The sequence below is a fragment of the Micropterus dolomieu genome, linkage group LG12, assembly GCF_021292245.1.
Source record: "Micropterus dolomieu isolate WLL.071019.BEF.003 ecotype Adirondacks linkage group LG12, ASM2129224v1, whole genome shotgun sequence".
NCBI lineage: Eukaryota > Metazoa > Chordata > Actinopteri > Centrarchiformes > Centrarchidae > Micropterus > Micropterus dolomieu.
The window spans coordinates 26,616,675-26,638,810 of record NC_060161.1 but is presented as its reverse complement, the minus strand read 5'-3'; the positions used below and the strand labels follow the sequence as shown (position 1 = coordinate 26,638,810).

The 22,136-nt window shown below is 39.8% G+C and overlaps 2 protein-coding genes across 2 annotated transcripts in view; one reads left to right on the top strand and one right to left on the bottom strand.

Moving 5' to 3' along the window:
- Positions 1 to 395: 395 nt before the first annotated feature.
- LOC123980980 (type-2 ice-structuring protein-like) lies at positions 396 to 2,454 on the bottom strand. The gene is made up of 6 exons (XM_046065577.1): positions 2,382 to 2,454; positions 1,967 to 2,023; positions 1,800 to 1,894; positions 1,445 to 1,579; positions 1,234 to 1,342; positions 396 to 653 (listed from the first exon to the last, which is right to left on the bottom strand). Exons 1-6 carry the CDS (start codon positions 2,440 to 2,442, stop codon positions 586 to 588), a joined length of 525 nt encoding a protein of 174 aa, XP_045921533.1. The 5' UTR covers positions 2,443 to 2,454; the 3' UTR covers positions 396 to 585.
- Positions 2,455 to 14,831: 12,377 nt separating this feature from the next.
- Positions 14,832 to 22,136, top strand: part of LOC123980582 — an 8,324-nt gene continuing 1,019 nt past the window's right edge. Inside the window, exons 1-8 of the mRNA XM_046065035.1 lie at positions 14,832 to 15,015; positions 15,645 to 17,284; positions 18,196 to 18,257; positions 18,587 to 18,625; positions 19,042 to 19,254; positions 19,477 to 20,048; positions 20,896 to 21,056; positions 21,278 to 21,412. Of these exons, the coding sequence (XP_045920991.1) occupies positions 15,656 to 17,284; positions 18,196 to 18,257; positions 18,587 to 18,625; positions 19,042 to 19,254; positions 19,477 to 20,048; positions 20,896 to 21,056; positions 21,278 to 21,412 (2,811 nt within the window). The 5' untranslated portion in view covers positions 14,832 to 15,015; positions 15,645 to 15,655. The remainder of the gene's footprint in view (positions 15,016 to 15,644; positions 17,285 to 18,195; positions 18,258 to 18,586; positions 18,626 to 19,041; positions 19,255 to 19,476; positions 20,049 to 20,895; positions 21,057 to 21,277; positions 21,413 to 22,136) is intronic.

Below are 22,136 nucleotides of genomic sequence, written 5' to 3'. Positions count from 1 at the left end.
GCTTAGGTCTAAACTGAACATTATAACCTTCATGAAAGTAGGACCTTATTAGTGCAGTTCTATGTATATGTATGCTGAAACAGGACATTTAATTGCATTGGGACTTTAAAAGAACACAGATCTGTTTCAGATAAGAGCTGAACGTAGATACTGCATGTGCTTTTGTGTAATGTGTGAAATGATTTATTATTTTAAATATACTTTCAATAAAAACTGTGAAGCTTCTTAAGAACAATAAAGTTGAAACTTTATCTCTTTTTCCTGTTGACAAAACTGTTTTGAACTTCCCTTTGTGATGGAGACTCTTACACCGCTTGAGGTTTTGTGTGTATTAATGTGCAACATGGGATTTATCAGACTCACCAGTCGGCTTTTTTCAATGCTTGAGCTTTTTAATTATGTGTATGACAAGAAAAAAAAGATAACTCTCATTCCTTAGTTTGTGTTATAGTTATAGGAAAGAAGTATGGATTACTACATGGAAGAACCAACATCTGATGAAGACACACAGATAACAATCACATATCCAACCAACTCCTGTGGTCGTGACATGTACTGTATGTTCCTCTGTTATCCAAAGAGATATTACAGGGGTTTGGCGCAGACGAATGGTTTTCTGTAAGAGCAAGGCTGATCGTCAAATTTCTTCTGATCTGTAAAAGACAGAGTTATTTAGGGATAAATTGTCTGCTTTCTCAGACAACCAAACCATCAAAAAATATCTAATAAGGCCAAGTAAATGTCTGTACTTGTCTGTAAATGTCTGAGAGACATTTAAACCAAAACAACAGAAAAAAACCTAACTGTGACTTTGTTGTGGAAGTTTGTTAATATATACGTAAGCGCTACACTCTCTTGTCTTGCCGTACATTCATAAAGCTCTAAATGTGACTGGAGCAACATTAATTATTTGAACAAACTGCTGTACTTGTATTAAATGAATATAAAGACATCCTTATTGGTGCTGCAGAAGGAAAATTCAAATTTGATGTTTTAATAATGAGAACTTTATGATTGACTGCAACAAACGCTTTGCTCAAACCTAAAGATAAACTGTAAAGATACAGCACCAACTTCTCCTCCTTTATAGTTTGCTTTGTTCTTTGTTTAGTCTCATGAGTGATCAGTGAGTCAAACTAGAAATCTTAACAACCTATTATCATCACTTGTATTGATGTCAGTATTCTGGTATATCTTAATTAAATGAAAACGTTTCTCAAGCTATACATTTACCTCCATAGTTCATCGACAGACAGTGTGCATTTGCATGATTATCAGGCTGTCCTGTAGACCAGTAGTTGAACCTAAAAGGTGTACCGTCACTCCAGAACCAGGTTCCCTCCTAGGAGATTTGAATGCAAAACAATATAATGCAATAGACAGTATGTCTTAGACAAACTATTTTATTTAGTGTCTCTTAGATTTTGTGTAATCAGTAACATACCTGCTGTGCATCTGAGCCTCCAAGCCATGTGAGTGGATAACTATGAGTTTTCCTCAGAATCATACTCTGAATCATGTAATGCTCATCAAAGTTGTGCACTGATGCAAGGTTTCCACCATGGAACTGACATTTTTTCTACAGAAAAGACCATTGAGAATGTTGTGTGAGTTAGCAGTTTAATTTACAACCAAATATCATATTTCATGAGCTTTTTCTCTGTTTTTTATGCAAAAATCTGAATCTGTAGTCAGATATCCAAAGAAAGTGCAACAGAAAAAATTCAAGTACAATACTTAGTAAGTTTACTTAGTTACACTCATCAGTGTTCTGCCCTGAATCCAATCATCCTGGTTACCTCAGCATCAGCCCAAGTCATGGGTGTTGGAAAGTAGAGGAAACAGCGACCATTCTCAGCAATCCAACCACTGGGACAAGACTTGGCACTGCTCCCTGAAAACACATTTAGAAAAGAAGTGAACATGGGAGCACTTTGCATGGTTCATTTTACTTTTTTTATCTGACCAAAAACCAACTCACTTTTCTGAAGTGTCCTTTCACCAGGATTTGCTTCTGGAACAGCTGTAGGTTTGACACGACACTTAGTGACTCGGTTAATGTGCTGAAGTCACTACATACACAGTAATAGCACAAAAACTCTCTCTCTCTTTCTTCAATCTGTCTGCCTCACACATACACAAAATTGGCTCCCTATTCTTTCCAATAAGAAGAAGAGAAGACATATTTACTGCTTATATTTACTAAATAATATCTTTGTTACTGTAAGAATTAATAAAGCATCACTGTCAGTAAATAGAAGAACATATTAAGAGAGGGGTAACAGTAAATCTTGAGCTTCTAGCCGGCCTGCTGTTTGACCCAGCATGTGAAATTAAATGTCACCTTGTCATCTCTGGTCTTACTCTATGTTAACACTCACCAGCAGCACTGGTCAGAGCCATCATGGCACAGACAAGTAGAGGCACAGCCAGCATCTTCATGGGTGAAATGATGCAAATCTTTAAAATGATGATTATCTTCAATAAAGAGAAACAGACACGTTAGTAATACTTCTGAATAGAGCCTTTAGTACTAGAGGCTGTCAGTCCATTAGAAAACAGAGATGAAAGCGAGTAAAGAGTAGAAAGTTGGAGCAAACCTTCTGCAGGATTTTCTTCCCTTCTCAGGGTCAGTGAGAAGCTTCAGTCTTTTTGTGTAAGGTGCTGTACAAGAGAAGGACCGGCTCTTATATGTGGTTACTTATCACTTAATCTTTCTTTTGAATAAAGAACACATCCTACTCCACCCGATTGTGTGGTAGGTTATAAAATCATTGACCATCTGTAAAGGATTATCAGATTTACTGTATGTAATGGTACCATTTCCACTCTGGTGTTTATTTTAAGGACTAACCAATGTTCAAACAATGAGACAGTGAAATTATTTGGCTTCAGTCAAACAGTGATGCATGACAGCATGTCACCTGCAAACCAGAACAGGATAAACTGTTATATTAACTGTCCTGTTATTCAATTCAATTCAATTCAATTTTATTTATATAGCGCCAAATCACAACAACAGTTATCTCACAGCGCTTTTCATAAAAGAGCAGGTCTAGACCGTACTCTATGATGCTATTTACAGAAGCCCAACAGTTCCCACCAAGAGCATGTTATGACAATAGATAGATGGAGAATCTGAAACATAGCAAATAAATGATCTAATGATGAAGGCCACCATGGTGTGTGGCCTACTAATATTCAGGCAAGTAGGGCAGCGCATATAGCATTGTATCAAGTCATCAACCATAGGTCAGCATAAACATGGAGCAGGGCGTTGCTGAAAAAGACCATCTATTCTCATCTATATTATCATGAGTAAATATAGGGTACTAAAAGATTATTGCCATGTCTGTCATGTGCTTTACATCCATAGCTCTTCATCTGGAAATTCTAGTGAACTGGGGAACAGACCAAAAAGCCATGTGTATTGAAAGCACATAGTAATTAACTAGCACTGTACACCGTAGTGTAGGCCAAAGACAAATTATTTTAAATCATGTGCACGTTTAGCTCAGTCCATACTGTGAGGCAGCGGCGTCGTTAGCCCTGGGCATCGATGTTTTTTTGAAAAGCCCTGGATCTCAGAAAGATTTTTAAAAAACAAACAACAAAAGGCTGAACACTGAACTTTACTCGCTTAACTAACGTTACCTGCGCGGGAGCGAGCAAGAGAGAGAGATTATACATAGCCTATTTAATTTCAAAATCTATGTTTTGTCCCTCCCTCTTTCCTAATGTAAAGTTTTATTGCACATTGCCTTCCTGACACACTCCACATCAGTCGCGGACAAAGTTGCTCGAGGCCGGAGCAGCAAAGTGCCTCTGTGATATCCCAAAAGTGTGCAATCATTTTGTGTTTATTTAAAGTATATAGCGGATCAGTATTTTTTTTGCAGCAGGGGTGGGTACATCTAATGTAGGCCTACTTTTAATTTCGCTACATTTTCCAATCATACCTTCATAACCTAACCAGTCTGTAATCTGCATTTTGCTTCTTTAACCAAAATGAACTGTCATCAGACTGTGTGCGCACAGTTACGTAGTAAAGAGCTGGTCGGGTGCTTGTCACAGTCACAGAGTTGGGCAGATGCAAACATTTAGAAAATCAGGCAAATATCTTTTCAGTTTAAGGCTTTATTGTTCTACTAATACAACTGAAATCTAGTGAGCGCACACCATGGCACTGGTGACCGTGTTGAAAAGCAGCCTGCGTCACTCTTTCACAAGCCGGCAAGTGAAATGCTTTAACTTTCCATTAACTTAGTCTCTGCAGAGCAAATGAAGACTAGACTACACACTGTAAGATCTATGTCAGATGATCACTGCCTTGATTGAGATATATTGAAAGTGTCCTGTTGTTGATCAGAGCATCGCTTTGGACATTAGCCTGTTTCCTTTCCTTGGGAAGCCATTAACAGAATGTCGCAGGTGAAACAAATCTTTCACTCAGCAGCTACAAGCTTATTTATTTATTTTTGAGATGCACAGAGGGAGAGAGAAAATATGTTGGATAAAATAGTTCTGTTGGGTTTTACGCATGACGCACAGCTTCCTCTGTATGCAGGTTTACCTGCTTCAATAACGAGCTGCTCTCGTGTTACTGCCACAATGATTCTTTGCATTGTGAAGATTATTTAGATTCTTCAGGAATAATCAGATTGTATTGGCAGCCTGTGCTACAGCAAAGCAAGCGGTTTGGTTGGCTACATCTCCATAATAAAAGGCACAGGCAACAAAAGTTATATTTTAAAGTGATCTTATAAACACCTTCATGGAGATTTAAAAAGGAAAATTACAGATAATCAGCTTCTTTACTGCATTTGCAGGAATATTTTAATGGACAACTTAAAAAAATAAACTCATCAAGTTGCCTAGTCTAATGCAATAGACAGTCCATTTTTACTCTGATAGCCTATCTTGACCTTTCCTCATGTGGACACATAGGAGCTGTGATCCTGCACAACAAAACATGCAAGAATTAAATCCCCACACTACCATGGAAAGTAGTGGTGCCACGGGTTGCAGAAACCATGGTATGGATCCCTGCCTCACAGTGCGGCAAGCATGTGGACTGGTGGATTGATTGCAAAGTTTATGATGATTTATCTTTGACCTCTCAAAATATCCTTTATTCTGGAAATGTCAGAGAACCCAGTTAGATTCTAAATGTGCAGAACTTTGAACATGAGCAGAAAACCTGCTGAAACAGTCCAGGAGTTTATAACTGAATTAAAATGATTTAATATATTATTGATGATGTAAAAAGGGGCCACATGCACATTTAAAGAGGTTACCTCAATCAGTCATGCCTGCGTGTGTGTTGATTCAGCAGTGATGATATTAAAAGTTGATCTACAGGAGAAACATATCTGAAAGCAACCCAGAATGCCTGAGAGCTGCTCTGCATTATATTTTGTTACAGTTTTAGATTTTAAATTGTTTTATTATACCTTTTATTAAACCAGAAAAACTATTTTTCCAAGAGTGTCCTGGCCAAGGCAGGCAGTAGTACAATTGCACATTTAAGATGAATGTTAAACAAATTGAATAAAAGGACACTTTTGCACACGCTTTATTGTGAGTATGTGCAAAAGTGTCCTTTTATTTCAAGTGTGTGCACGTTCCGGCGTTTGATCCACATTCATAAACCTATGGATACTAATTTTCATTTCCCTGAGGAAATTCAGGGGAATCCAAACACCCATTTACTGACGACTTTTTCAGAGGTGTGTCAAGTAAGCCAGAGTCTCTTTTGAATGTCCTTCAGAACTCTTCAAAGTAAAAGCTCTCAATAAACTCAACATAAAGCATTGCTGCAAAAGACATTCTCATGCTTTTATTTTGGAGGCACAATCACTTAAGAGGAAGTGATTATGTGAGTAACTGTAGCTGTCATGACTGAAATCTATTTCAGGAGCAGCCACTCTCAATTTATTTATTTTTTATTTTCCTGCTATCAAAGCAATCTGGCCTCCAATTGCTGACCACTGGTGTAGAGGCAGGGTCACCTTTACTGGTTGGGTAAAAGCATCTTTCACCAGGAATTTTAGTGGTAACAAAAGAATTAGCTAATCATTAAGGGGCCAGGTTGTCACAATAATCATGGAGGATTATCAGGATATACTTAATTTTAAAATCACAAGAAACTGCCAGAAGAACACCATTTTTATTGCCAGAAAATAATGCTGAAATTATTTTCTGACCAGATGCTTATCATACTTTAAAAACCAAAGGCGAGGTGGGAGTCACTGCTTGCCAAGTAATAGTCATTGTGTGACCTTCTTAAGGTCAGCTTGTAGCTTCAGTCTTTTTGTGTAAGGTGCTGTACAAGAGAAAGACCGGCTCCTATATGCAGTTACTTATCTATTTACTCTATTTATTTGTTATAAAAAAATAAATCATCCTACTCCACCCGAGTGTGTGGTGGGTTATAAAATCACTGACCATCTGTAAAGGATTATCAGATGTAGTGTATGAAATGGTACAATTCCCACTCTGGAGTTGACTCTAACCAATGTTCAAACAATGACACTGTGAAATTATTTGGCTTCAGGCAAGCTTCAATCAAACAGTGAAACATGACAGCATTTCACCTGTAAACCGGATCAGGATAAACTGTTCAGACAATAGATTCTGAAACACTGATAAATTATCGTATCAAATGATGAAGGCCAACATGGTGTGTGGCCAACTAATGTTCTAGCATGTAGTGCAGCCTACAAGGCACTGCATCACGTTTTCTCCAGATAGGTTTTCTCCACTAGAGGCGCACCCTAGAGGAAAATCACGTTTTCTTGCACATTGGGCCACCATACAGGCCATTTTATCATGTTTTATCTACCTCAGGAGCATCGAAGAGGGGTTTTTTTTTCCTGTCCACTAGTGGTCTTGGCATATCCAGAAGGACTATGTCAAGTGTAACAGGACTGACAGATTCTTGAAGATATTTTGCATCTTGTTGCAAAAGGGTTCTTCCATTCTGACTGACGGGGAGTCACGGGCATTGAAAGTCCTGAGCTGTCTAAAATCCCTCCCTTTTTACTACGTAATGCACAATATACATTGTTTATTTAATCTACAATTTAATGAAAAAAGTTGTGTCCATGATAGACACTTTACATCTGGCAAGCCTGTTAAGTCTGGCATCAGGCCAAGTTTTTTGAAGCCATTAGGCCTACATGGTTACTTAGTCAAATTATTTCAAATTCTTGGATACTCATGTGCACATTTAGCTAAGTCAGTAGTGTGCGGTACTCCCGGCAGGAGGGTGGTATGATCATCCCAACATACTGCAGATATTTTTGTTCTCCCTTGCTAAACAAATTGATTAATAGGACACTTTTGCACATGCTCACAATAAAGCATGTGCTGCAGTGTGTGTGCATGTCCCATTCATAAACGTATGAACGCTTATTTTCATTTCCCTGAGGACACACGGGAATCCAATCAAACGTTTTTCAAAGTAAAAGCTCTCAATAAACTCGACATAAAGCGTTGCTGCAAAACCGTTTTCCCGCTTTTATTCTGGAGGCACAATATGTGAGTAACTGTAGCTGTCATGGCTGAAATCTATTTCAGCACCAGCCGCTATCACTTTACTTATTTTTTATTTTTCTGCTATCAAAGCCATCTGGCCTCTACACATGAGGGCCCTGTCACTCCTTCCCCCTAGACTGACCTTTTTGCCCTAATGCCCAAGTAGAGCTGTTGCCAGGTGCAAACATTTATATCATAAACATGAAAGAAGGGCATTGCTGAAAAAGACCACTTATTCTCATCAATATTATCTCGAGTAAATATACTAAGATTATTGCCATGGCTGTTATGTGCTTCACATTCATTGTTCCTTGTCTGGAAATTCTACTGAACTGGGGAACAGTTTCAAAACAATCAAATAACAAAAGCCACATGTACACCAGGCAGGGTCACCTTTACTGGTTCGGTAAAAACAGCTATTTTGTGGTAACAAAAGAATTAGTACCAGGAGAAATATTTTGATGAAAAAAGGGGTTAATAGATAACAGTACTAAGCTAATCATAATGGGGCCAGGTTGTCACAAAAATCATGGAGGATTATCATGGTTAATTATTTCAAAATCACAAGAAATTGCCTGAAAAACAGCATTTTTATTGCCAGAAAGTAATGCTGAAATTATTTCCTGACCAGATGCTTATCTTACTTTAAAAACCAAAGGCAAGATGGGAGTGACAGCTTGCATAGTAATAGTCACAGTGTGTAATTCTCTGGAAACTTACAACTGTACACAGCTAAAGTACAATGAGCCCTAGCTTTAGCAGCTGCTTTTAAAGACAGTAAGAAAGTGAATTTTATTGATACAAAACCAAGAGACACAAGTGCCAGTGCAAGTAGTATATTTTCTTGGTAGATTTTTGGTGTTTTACTTCAAACCATGTAAGTTTCTGTTTCTAATAAGAAGTGCTGCAGTGGAACCAGTTTGTCTTACAATATGGAAAGTAAACCCCAGGAAAAGGCAAACAGATTAAAGTAATCATGATTAAAATATTGCAGAGTTACAGAAGATAGTGAAACAGAGGATCTCAGTTCATCAGGAGGCCATACACATGCTCTAAATGTATGCAAGTGTTATTCTGTGTCTGTTGGATGTGTGAACTGTTTGCTAACACACTTGCCATAGAAACGTTATAAGGTATAAGTTGTGTTTTTATTTGATTTCACTGCTTTCAAATATACAGGTGCTGGTCATATAATTATAATATCATCAAAAAGTTGATTTATTTCAGTAATTCCATTCAAAAAGTGAAACTTTTATAATATAATGTATACATTCATTCCACTCAGACTGATATATTTCAAGTGTTCATTCCTTTAAATTTTGATGATTAAAACTTACAACTAATGAAAACCCCCAAATCAGTATCTCAGAAAATTTGAATATTGTGAAAAGGTTCAATATTGAAGACACCTGGTGCCACACTCTAATCAGTTAATTAACTCAAAACACCTGCAAAGGCCTTTAAATGGTCTCTCAGTCTAGTTCTGTAGGCTACACAATCATGGGGAAGACTGCTGACTTGACAGCTGTCCAAAAGACGACCATTGACACCTTGCACAAGGAGGGCAAGACACAAAAGGTCATTGCTAAAGAGGCTGTTCACAGAGCTCTGTGTCCAAGCACATTAATAGAGAGGTGAAGGGAAGGAAAAGATGTAGTAGAAAAAAGTGTACAAACAATAGGGATAACCGCACCCTGGAGAGGATTGTGAAACAAAACCCATTCAAAAATGTGGGGGAGATTCACAAAGAGTGGACTGTAGTTGGAGTCAGTGCTTCAAGAACCACCACGCACAGACGTATGCAAGACATGGGTTTCAGCTGTCACATTCCTTGTGTCAAGCCACTCTTGAACAAGACACAGCATCAGAAGTGTCTCACCTGGGCTAAAGACAAAAAGGACTGGACTGCTGCTGAGTCACAGAATCCACGTTGCTTGAAGTCCAGTGTAAAGTTTCCACAGTCAGTGATGGTTTGGGGTGCCATGTCATCTGCTGGTGTTGGTCCACTGTGTTTTTTGAGGTCCGAGGTCAACGCAGCCGTCTACCAGGAAGTTTTAGAGCACTTCATGCTTCCTGCTGCTGACCAACTTTCTGGAGATGCAGATTTCATTTTCCAACAGGACTTGGCAGCTGCACACAGTGCCAAAGCTACCAGTACCTGGTTTAAGGACCATGGTATCCCTGTTCTTAATTGGCCAGCAAACTCGCCTGACCTTAACCCTATAGAAAATCTATGGAGTATTGTGAAGAGGAAGATGCAATACGCCAGACCCAACAATGCAGAAGAGCTGAAGGCCACTATCAGAGCAACCTGGGCTCTCATAACACCTGAGCAGTGCCACAGACTGATCGACTCCATGCCACGCCGCATTGCCGCAGTAATTCAGGCAAAAGGAGCTTGGTAATTTGGCTGCATTTCAAAATGAACTCCTAATGCTGGATAGATTACTGTAACAAGCTGCCCTGCAGAACATAAACATACTGTGCTTATATATAGGCTCTTACAGTAAGGCTGCTGACAGTCCCAACTTGTGGCGATATACTGCAGGTGGTTGTGTCATTAAGTGGTCACAGAGATATTATATTTGTTATATTTGTTCCTCCTTTCAACACTAAAATACCTTTTACAAAACTTACACCTAGTGGTGAAAATGCCTCTGGCATGTATCCATTTGAATAATTACCATTTTGTCCAGATGGTGGCACAATTAAGCAAAAAAAATGGTGATGCCTTCCACTAAGTACCAGAAAAAGTATATGTGTACAACAGTTTTTACAGTTAGTTAGCATTCTTTGAGATATGGGAAATTAAACTGTACATTTTAAACACAGACTCAGAAACCAGCTTATTTAAATGCATGAGACTTTTTATTTTGCGAAAGACAAGAAAGAACAATTCACACTCCAGAATAAGTTGCTAAATGCATCACACATCCAGTCCACTCTCCTTAAAGACACAAGGCCTAAGAGACAATCCAGCTTCTATTTATTTCACTTGTTGAGTCATTCCTTAAGCAGAATTGCAGGGATGAAAGCAGGTTTGTGCTCTCTGTAGGAAGTCGATGCCTATGTCATCATCTTTTCTTGGCACAGACAAATGGGCGAAGAATACTACACTGGGTATCATCCCAGCACTTTCCATCCGTAAATTCAAAAAACACAGGACACGTAAATTGTCTGATAAAACACTGTTATGGGGTGGTGATGGTGCAGTGGATAAGACACATGCCTTTCATGTGAGAGACGGGGATTCGATTCCCACTATGACTATGAGTTTGTCCTTCTGACAAAGCTGCCAAATGAGCTGCCGCCAGAACTGTTAAACCACATTTTTTGGACCACGGTAATAACCTGTGTTCCCAAATCAGTCAGGGCTAAAACCTCTCAATAGAAATAATATCAATATAAAATAATAAAATAATAATATAATTTACCTCCAAAATTCATTTGTATACAGTGCTGTTTGCCATGCAAGTTGTCAGGCTGTCCAGGACACCAGTTCAGGTAGCTGAAATGTGAACCATCACTCCACAGCCAAACCCTCTCCTAGACAAGAGACCAGAATATTACATGAATTAAAAGGTTTGAATCATATGAGAGATTTACACAATAATGACTAAAAATACCTCTTGTGCATCAGAGCCTCCGAGCCATGCTTATTTATACTCATAACGGACAGTTTTTCTACAGTAAGGATAAACAGGGAGGAGGAGTGACAAGAATGTCAATGAGTTTAAGTCAAGGCAAATGAAATGAACATCGTTTAGAAGCAGTAAACCAAAATCCTAATTACCTCAGCTTGAGCCCAAGTCATGGGTTTTGGAAAATAGAGGAAACAGCGACCATTGAACTCAGACCAACGACTGGGACAAGGTGTTGACCTTTTGACCAGGCGACTCTTTACAGAGAACAAATAAAGAACAATGGGTAAGTCTTGGTTAAGACTTACCCATGGTTAAAGTCTCTAGGTGATTCAGTTGTTTCATGCACAAACATGTTCATTACACATGCATTAATGATTGCTATGCTAGGGGGCTGCCTCACTGGATGTTAGCAGGCAAGGGGGAAAGAATCACAAAACATTTGGCAGAGTGCAGCAAATGGCACATTTCACAAGAGGACAATGAGAAACATCTGTGCCTGGTCTACTACCGACACGTATCCTGGACAACAAATCCTTGCCTTTGCCAGACCAGTCATCTTTCTGTGCAGGAACTATTTCCGGTATGAGCAGAAGGACGTGGGCAAGTGGAAGGTATTCAAAAACTGATTGAAGCTGCACCTACGGGTGCTCTGTTCGGAAAGGCCGCAATGGTTTGAGGAGAGAACATGTGTGCACTACATGCTGGGTGAAAACGATGAAAGGATTTTGATACTTCATCTTTAAAAATCTGTCTAATTTTTCCACTTCTAGTCACTGGTGCTTAAGTTATGTTGCAACTATGTGGTCTCTCTTTCTGTTGTACATTTCAGTAGTGTGCTCAGTTTTTGGTTTGCCTTTTGATCAGTTTAAATCTCTTAATGGACCTTTGTGAAAACAGCCACAAGATCCAAGAAGAACAAAGAGGATCCAAGAGGATTTTCAACAAACACAACATCCCTGTGTTTTTTAAACCCAAGAACACACTAACACAGATGCTGGTACACCCCAAAGACCGCACACCCAAACACAAGAAAAGCAATCTAGTGTATGCGGTCCAATGCAGTGAGGAATGCACAGACCTGTATATTGGGGAGACTAAACAACCACTACGCAAACGACCCCACTGAGGCTAAATAGCTGAATTTCCCTGCCAGTCAGTCAGAACTGAGGAAGTCTTCCAGTATCTTCAACCAAGTCCAGTTGCCCTTGACTTTAACCTTCGTTGGATAACTATGACCTGGATGACTGAGAATCTTCATAGAAGTTACATTTTATGTTTCATATAGCTTGTTGTTATTGTTGATGTATTTTCTGTAACTGAGTTTGTTTGATTTTTAGGGTTCATACCGCGTAGCAGTAGAACCCTTCAATGTTTGTGTGTTTTAGTTATTGTTATTATTTGTTGTCTGCTGCAGCGGCTCAGATTCCCGTGAGCTGGAATGAGCTAGAAACATGAACTTGAGGGAATAACTGGAAAAGGTGTGCATCAGCTTCCATAAAAATATGAACCCAATCGGCCACATGGTGGCACTGTAAATAAGGCTTAAAAATGCAAACTTTGAAGTAAGTGACTGAAACATGCCCTGAAAGTTTCATTCAAATCGAACACCCGGGGGCGCTATAAATGCCAACAAACTGCAGGGCATAAAACGAAAATCAGGCTACAAAAAACATATTGTTTGTCCAATCAACACAAAACTTCCAGGAAATGTCTACATAGGCACCTCACGTACCCTGAAAGTCTCATTCAATTCGACCACTAGGGGGCGCTATAAATGCATCGTAACTGGATGTGAAATGACACAAATCAAGCTATAGATCAGAAAATGGTTGTTACAAAACTTGCAGAATGTGTTTCGTAACGATATTCAACTGTATGTGTGAAATGTTTTTGATGGCGATATTGCAGAAAAAGGTATGAACCCGCAAACCAAAATAAAACACCTGCACAAGGTGCTATCATTAGGCAGCCTTGATATGCATAGGCTAAGGCTTACTGAATTTGAGGTAAACAACATTTGTAAAAGTAAACCACGTGGCTGAGAAACATGAAAATATGAGTAAAATAATGTGCATCTCAAAACAATTCTGAAGAGCCAACACGGAAGACTTTGGGGATGCAAGCCACCAGATGTGGTGTTGTGTCTCAGTCTACGGCAGAAAGTTCAACGTGCTGAGTATACAGCTTGCAATCATACTGTAGCCTAATAAGCAATGATCTCTCTCACTCTACCCCCCCTGCACCTAAGTATGAAACTAGAAACCTCAATAAGTTTGTCTTAATATCTGTACTGGTAAGTAGGCTAAGTCAAATCAGTGGTTGATGAAGTATTCCGATCCTTTAGGTAGGCTAAATAAAAGTACCAATACTTCACCCTTAAAAAAAACTAAAGTAGCCTAAATGTCCTGCATTGAAAATGTTACTTGAAGATGTGGTAGGCAGTTTATTTCAGAAGCATTTTTAGTTTTGTTAAAATTATCTTAACTTCCTGACACTCGAAATGATACAAAAATATAAAAAATAAAAATAAAAAACAAATTCCTTATCTGTGGCTGTCACAGGACTGTATAACCAATGAATCAATTCGGTCCAAATTAAATGATTGGCTGATCAACCTGTTGTCGGCTTCTCAGCTAAAGGAAGTCCTCACTGATGCATATTTTTATTTGCAGGGCAAGGGTTTATCACCTTCATTTTAGGACTCTATCTGACATAAATTCATGTCGCCTCTAAATCAGATTATCAGTTAAATCCAGTGAGGAGTGATAGGCTACTTGTCGGGCCATTTGCAGGCGCTGTTGCTTAGGACTTCTTCTCAATGCAAGATCAGGGGTGTCCCAAACTCAATCGAGCATGTCTGGGACATGCTATCCAGGCATGTTCGAAGCAGAGAACATCCTCCAGCTAATGTTCAGAGTCTTAACAATGGTTCAGTTGAAGAATGACAGGTCATAACCCAAAATGACATGATACGGATCATAAGGAGTTTGCCACTGACTTGCCGCGAGTCTGTGAACACTAGAGGGAAGCACATAAACATTTTTGGTAAATAAATGTCTTAGAAATGAATTGGTGCTGTGCATATCTTTTCAACCTCTTTTTGGTGCATGTTTTTGTATGAGTGTTCCTTCAGGGTCAAATTGCGTTTAAGCTATATCTTGGATACTGTTTGAAATTGTAAATAGGCCTACAACCATGCAAAATATTATTTGAACTATCTGTTCCTTTATTGGATAGATTTTTTTTGAAAAGTACTGCTGCAACAATCTATGTTTTATTATTTAATTTAATAATTTCTAATAATTCAAATGCATTTATTTAATTAAAAAACGACTAGGCTACCACAATTTCTGACTCAGGGTTAAATCATTAGTCGATTAACTTTGCTGATTATTTTTGTGTTCACTCAACCAGTCAATTAATGGAGAAATAATTTCACATAATTTCAGTTGTAGTTTGAATAATTACTAATTAAACACAAATGCTATTTAACCTACTTATCCATCCAGTTGTAGCTAACGTTATGTGTACACAAAATAAGAGCCTTGCAACCCAAAAATCTAAACACACGATTGATTTAATAGCAGGAGAGAGTTTATTCAAAAACCTATCGATAAATTTTAGGGATGACAGCAGATTGCGCTCTGGTTTCATTCCCGAGCTCAGCATGTCTTCAAACGGCCTCGCTTTTACTCTGAAGGCTGGACACCAAAACCAGAAGTTTGTAGGAGTTTGTTGACAGTCCAGAGTTCCTCCCTGCTAAGCAGCTGTCAACATCCCGAGGACGACTTTGAGCACGTCAAAGCTTCGGCATATCCACAAATAACGGAAGGTGTGTAACATAGATGTTGTTAATATAAACACCAACGTTACGTATTTTCAGTCGCTGTACTTGTTGTTTGTCAACCGGAAGCCTTGTTTAGCGTGTGTGTGTGTGTGTGTGTGTGTAACCGGGCCCTCCTGAAAATTTCTGTTAACTTAACTGCTAGCAGGAGCTCAAGAGACTATTCAGCCATTTATCTTAACTCAGTTTGGCTGGCGAACAGTTCGTGTATAACGAAACGCTGCCGTTTGCCAACATTATGAATGTTTTGCGCTTGTGTTTGTTTTTGTAAAATGTATCAGTGATGTTGGGATCCAGGCCTGTGGCTCGCATAAAAGCGCAACACCACCTTTTAGACCTTCAAAACTGATAAATATTGATCAAACTCTTAAGTCACTCAGTCATTAAATTAAGGGATGTCGGAACAAATGTCTGTTTTGTTATTGTTAATGGTTGCATTGATTTGATGGAGCGTGGGGGGAAAAACTTTTGTTACACTTAACACAAGTTTTCTCTTCCCCTCGGTTAAGTCAAGAGTTGGTAAGCAACATTATTTTAACATGTTATGCTACTTGTTTGAAGGTCCCATACTATGCTCGTTTTCAGGCTAAAATTTTTACTTTGGGTTTTTTGAACAGGGTCGGCCATAATGGATGATGACATAGAGGAGTCTATGCACAGAGCTAGAGAGCCTGTAGACCAGGGTACTTGCTTCACCAACACTCAAAAGGATGAGTTTCCCTTCTGGGGCGCAGGGGTGGCCTCCTACACAATGTCCTCAACTTCTGCCTCTGTGGGACGTAGACACTGGGACGTTGAAAGCGGCAGTAGCTCCTTGGACTGGTCATCGAACTACGAAAGACCTACTGTAGATGACTCTAAATTTTATCCTTCATCTGCTTCGTCTAATTTTGCAAGCGGTGGGGACAGTAGGTTTAATACCTCCAATAACAGAGAACACGATATGCAGTCCATTCCAGGTTTAGGTGATTATGACTATGCAGGGTCAGACAAACCTGTCGCCTCTACAGAGTCTAGTCGACCCAAGCACACTTCTGAATCCGCTGCAAACATCCTCCTGCGCTATGGACTTGAAAAAGAGGACTTGGACCATCTCATCTTTTACCCTGAAGACCAGCTCACTCCCGATAACCTGCCGTTCATCTTGCGCCAAATCGGCATTCAGAAGGCCAAGAGTGCTACATCAGCAGTTCAGTCAGTACCCTATCCTGAACCCCAACCCACCAGAAGTGTGAGTGGAATGGACAGTCACAGTTTGAGTAGTTCTAGAGGGGCAGGGATGCGCCAGGAGGAAAGGTCTATTGCTGTTCTCCAGCCAAGCAAAGTGATTGACTATGGAAATACTGGCAAATATACTGGAGGGGTTGGGGATGAGATTGGAATGACCAGTGGCAGTAGATCCAACAGTGGTGGGAGGGGAAGTACGTTTCTGATGGACGCTTTCAATAGTAGCAGCCACATTCGAGAACCACTACTAAAAAATACAACAGAGGTGAAAAGCAGTGCCTTGGGTTCTTCACGTGATCAGGCGAGTTCTGTTACCAGTCTTGGCTCTTCGTACAGTTCTGTACTGAGCGCTGTGGCTCCCCCAAGCAATGATCCGAACAAACGATTGCAGACATCCCAAACAATCCTCAGCCGCTTCTCTCTGCCAAAGAAGGACATCGACATCAGAGTTCTCAAGCCTGAAGCCTCCAAACCCGGTCCCTTAAAAGAACCACAGGCAGATCGCCAGTCAGCATTGAAAACTCAACCACCCTGCTCTTTGCTCCGCGGCGTGCATCCCAGCCAACCCGACCTTGTGCTCGTTGGCAGTAATGACCCCCATGGCGCTAAGAATCAGAGTAAAACACAAGGTCAAAGGTCAACAGTTGCTGAGCAGATGAAAAAGCAACAGACACAGCAGACGCAGAAGCAGCCATCATTGCAGACGGGGCAGGAGATCAGGCCTCCAGTTTTTCCTGCTGCTAAATCAGTTCCCCCTGACCATCTCATCCCCATCATCACTGATGTTTCACAGGCCATGCAACGTCCGGTGTTTATCCGTGGTGATCCACGCCCCATCCCAGCTCAGGCAATCCCGGGTCTGAATTTCAATCACGTGATGCTGCCGACTTCCCACACCCAGCTCCCAGCAAAGGTGGGAGTCTCCAAGGCCCTGCCAACGCCGTCCATGATGCAGGACTATGCGGCGGCCTCACCAGAAATCTTTCCACATACCTGTTCTCTGTGTAACAAAGAATTTAATCATATGAAGGTGAGTGAAAGATCGCACTTTGTTCTCTCTGCCTTTAGGAAAGTTTATTTTTATGTTTATTTTAGTATCTAAAATGTTTGTTTTTCATTATAAAATACTAATCATTCACTGGTGTGGAAGTACTGAAGGAGACTGTTGTAGTTTTTTGATGTACTTCAGCCCAAACTAAGTATTTTGTTAATTGTTAATGATCTTTATTGTCCACAAATGTGGAAATTTTGTTTTTTGCTGCACAGGCTGGTTAAAAACCACATCATTAAAAAATCTCACTACCTAAACAATAAACAACACAACATGCACAGTAACAGATATGTTTCCAGTGTAGAGACGTGTTTAGGAATTGAGAGAAATTATTGCATTGATTGGTTATGAAAGACCTTTTGTAGCCAAGCTGACGAACTGACATCAAACTATCAAGAATCTGAGAACTTTTTATTTTGGTTCTTTTTTACTGGGAGTCCTTGGTATATTTCATGATAAAGACTTGTTGCCCTTGAACTGAAGTTGACTATAAAGTCAGCTGTAATTATAAATTAAAGTTGTCAATTTTCTAAAGGATTTATGTTTTTAATTTCATCCATATGTAACTTGTTTTATCGTTTTCAAGTCTTTAGCTGATTCCAAAACCATAACATTTTATTAACTGTTGGTTAATGTCTCAGCTCCACTCTTGGGGTAAAGGTTGTTCCTGTATTTTGTTGGCTGAAGATTTAAAGAAACCAGATAAATATTTATCTTTTGTAGACTTTTTGTAGCTCTTTTAATATCAACTCAAATACTCAGAACTTTTTTTAAGGCTGCTGTAATGTTGAATATGATATGTGTGGTCAGACACAAAATGCCACATTGAAGATGATAGCAGTTGTGATGAAAACCGTATGTAAATTCTGTGTGTCTGTTGTCGTGACTAGGACTGGCTCTCCCACCAGAACACCAGCTTTCACCTTGAGAGCTGCAAACTCCTGCGAAAACAGTTAGTCTTTTTGTATTTCATCTTTTCCCTGTAAAGATCTTGTTAATTTGAGTTATTCTTTGATCATTGCCTTTTTTCTGAATGCTGGGGGATGCCCACCAGGCGTGTGCCAAAATACTGTAAAGGAGACACTGGACAGAAAAAGAGGTTGAAATACTACAACCTCTTTCTCAGTATTGTTTGTCCCTGATTACTTCTGCCGTTACTATACCCTTTGACTTTAGAAACACCTCTTGAATGCTTTACCTCAATGCAGAAACCTTTGGCTTTTGTTGTCAGAATGTGGCTTCTTTACTGTTTTAATCAGTGTGTTTAAATTGTTTCCACAGATACCCAGAGTGGGATGGTGCTATAGCACTCGGGCCCAGGTAAATTAAAATAAAGTTGGGCAGGCACTGGGGTTTTATTGATATTGTATGTTGTGTTAACTCACACTTTTAATTAATTAACCGTTCTGGCACAACCTGACACTTTTCATGCTCACTCTGTATGGATCAATGCACTACCATGACGTGGAGCAGACTGTTTCCTCAATGCGTAAAAAAAACAGCGTTACTGTGAACGAAAAGTAAGAAAAAGTAAGAAGAATTGATCCTGCAGAGGTTTGGAAGATGCAGACCATATGTCTCTGTTCTGCAGCAAAGTTTGGCTTTATATCACACTGTAGCTGTAGCCATAAATACAACTATACTATTATTAAAAGAAACTGCTACAGTTTAAAACCAATATTTTGACAGCAGCTAAGAATTTGCTTTATGCTTTTCTCATCTGTTGTTCTTTTCAGGGCTGCACATAAAGATGCCAAGCCCTCAGCATCAACCGCTGCACACACTTTCCGGCATCGTCATCAGATTACCAGGCATGGAAGAGGCTCCCGTTCTAGCTGTTCCAGCTCACCCAGCCCTCGCTGCCACCGCCGCCGCCATGGCTTGGAGGGTAGAAGCGAGCAACACAGCAGCCGATCACGATCAACGCACAGCCCCAGATACAGTCGCAGGTTTGTCAAACAATAATTCTGATTTGAACAATAAATCAAGCAAGAGAAGAGATTCTTCTCACGACTAGATTGTAAAAGTACCAAATATGTTCCTACAGAACGTTTTAGCCTCTATGGATTTGTCACTCACCACTTGAGAAATCTAGACATACTGTGAATTGTTTGATTTAAAAATAAAAAAAGAGTTAAGTAATAATATGATTTAATCTGTACTTTCATCAGATCTCGTTCTCATTCCCCATTGTATGAGCCCCCGCACTCCTCCCACTATCATTCACGTTCGAGGAGCCCTGAAAGACGATCATCGGCGAGGAGGAACTGTGAGAGACTATTGCCACGAAAGAGAAGCGACGGGAGACGATCGCCACCAGGGAGGAGCAACGAGAGACGATCGCCACCATGGAGGAGCAACTGGAGACAATCGCCACCAAAGTGGAGCATGGAGAGGGGATCGCCCCCAAGGTGGAGCGAGGAGAGAGAATTACCACCAAAGAGGAGCAACAGGAGACGATCGGCACCAAGGTGGAGCGACGACAGACGATCGTCACCAAAGAGGAGTGTCAAGAGATTTTCACCACCAAGGTGGAGCAAGGAGAGACAGTCGTTATCAAGGACGAGCGAGGAGAGCCGTTCGCCACCAAGGTGGAGCGAGGAGAGACAAACTCCACCATGGAGGAGCAACAAGAGGCAATTGCCATCGAGTAGGAGACGATCGTCCACAGAAGACTCATCTCCTCAACGAAAAAAGTCAAGCAGTGCTGAGAGACTGGCTGAGGAACTACTGGAAACATCAGGTTTGAGAAGTTGCAAACATTTTAAGACCCAGAGTAAAGACGGTTTGTGAACCTGTAGTTTTTACATTCAAGGAATATTTAGCTAATTTGGGACATGCACTTGTTCGCTTTCTTACTAATGAGAAAAGTGGTACCTCTCTCAAATCTGCATAGCACCTTTACGGTAGAGAGATGTAGAGTTTAGTTCTTTAGGGAGAACTAAAGATTATTTTCATTATTGATTAATTAACTTTCAGTCTGGAAAACCCAAACATATTCTGTTTACCAATGTAGAAGATGATGGAAACCAGCAAACATGCAATTTGTGATATTGCAATCAGAGACTTGATAATCAACATTATCTTCATTTTCTGAATGACTAAATGATGAATTGAAACTTGCCTAAATTGATTGCCAACATTAATATTTAATAATGTTTTTATAATCTGAACATGAATTATGCAAAAATGACAAGAGAGGGAAAAAATACAATCAAAAGGTTTTCCCTTCCTTTTAAATTAACGTAATATTGACCATGTCCGTCATCTTACCAAAGTGCAATCACTTTTTGCTAGCTTACTGGGAAGAAGCAGTATTTCTTACATATGTATAAATATGTATTGTCTGTAATTTTTACTTCACTTTCCAGTGGTTCAGATGCTGACTTAACCAAGTAAAAGATTTCCCAGAGAAAATATGCTGAAAGTCTATGAAGTAACTAGCAAGAAAGATGAGATCACTTTATGATAATATGATAATTAACTCTACATTTCTTCATCTTAAAATAGAGACTGTCTTTGAGACTTTGCAACCACAAAAATGCTGCAGTTTTGTCTGACAATTTGACTGTTTGTCTTTGTTGCTATAGCTGTGCAGTCTCTGTCAATGCAGTCGGACCTGGAGGCCATGGTTAAAGCTCTGGTTCCTGCCTTACTAGCCAAGATGAAGTCCTCCTCCTCATCACCATCTCCCTGCAAAGCAAAGCCCAGCCTGCAGAAGAAGGTAGCAAGTTCTGCTACAAAGACTAAGGTTGGTGTGTGTGCCAGAACACTTGATCAAAGACTAAATTAAAAGTTATACTTTATTACACACAAAGCAAAAAATTATGTTTCCAGAAAGGACAGATGACATTAAGGTTTAATTGGACAGTTAAACCACGGATGCATTTTTAAAGGGCAACCAGTTCCAGGAGTCCGTTAATGATGACGACCAACATCGGTTCTGAGTTTGTGTTTTTCTCTTTTGTTCAGTCCGGTAAACCTTCACCTCCAACCATGGTGAGACTCAAAGGGATTAGTACTTCTGTCTCATGCAGTGATGTGATTGTTGCTGTGGAGCACTTTGGAAAAACCAAGTCAGTTGTACTGTTTCGGTCCAGACTGGAGGTATGTATAGAGAGAGTGAAGAGTGAGAGTGTGTTGTTGCGATCCAGACCTATATTTGCCTATGTTTTGCCTTTTCATTATATACAAAATATATTTTTTCCATGACCATTTATTGGTTTTATTTTGGTATTTGGTATGATGCTTTTATCCAATGTATTTCTATTTGAGTAACAGGGGAATCAAACTCCTAAACCTAACCAAAACCACGAAAACGAGGTGTTGTTAATGTTAAATCTAAAACCGACTTTACCCCGGTTTTCATACGAACTGACGCAGCAGCAGCTGTGCCGCAGTTTTGTCCAGTGTAAACTTACACTGAAGTGAGCGTTTAGCCTACACGTTGTTAACATGTTCTTAATTTGTCATTTTGTGTGCTTCAACTACAGATAACAGCTCTCTCTGAGCTGTGGTTAATGTTAATGTACGATCGGGAGTCTGCAAAGGGTGTTTTATTTTGAAAATCAACCGGATTCTGTATACCGTTTTGTGTCTTACTTCCTGTCTGGTTCATCTGCTCTGTGCTGCTTGACGTGGCTTCTTGAACATTAGCAAAATTTCATTTGAAAAATAGCAAAACGAATCGTAATTGCAATATTTGGCAGAAAAATTGCGAATCGTTCAGTCCTACATTTGTGTGTGTGTGTGTGTGTGTGTGTGTGTGTGTGTGTGTGTGTGTGTGTGTGTGTGTGTGTGTGTGTGTGTGTGTGTGTGTGTGTGTGTGTGT

Coding starts and splice junctions, on each gene's coding strand:
- LOC123980980 (XM_046065577.1), bottom strand. CDS start 2,442: ATGAAGATGCTGGCTGTGCCTCTACTTGTCTGTGCCATGATGGCTCTG. Junction 1,895..1,966: donor GAAAAGTGAGTTGGTTTTTG/GTCAGATAAAAA, acceptor ATGTGTTTTCAG/GGAGCAGTGCCAAGTCTTGT. Junction 1,343..1,444: donor GAGGCTCAGATGCACAGCAG/GTATGTTACTGA, acceptor CAAATCTCCTAG/GAGGGAACCTGGTTCTGGAG.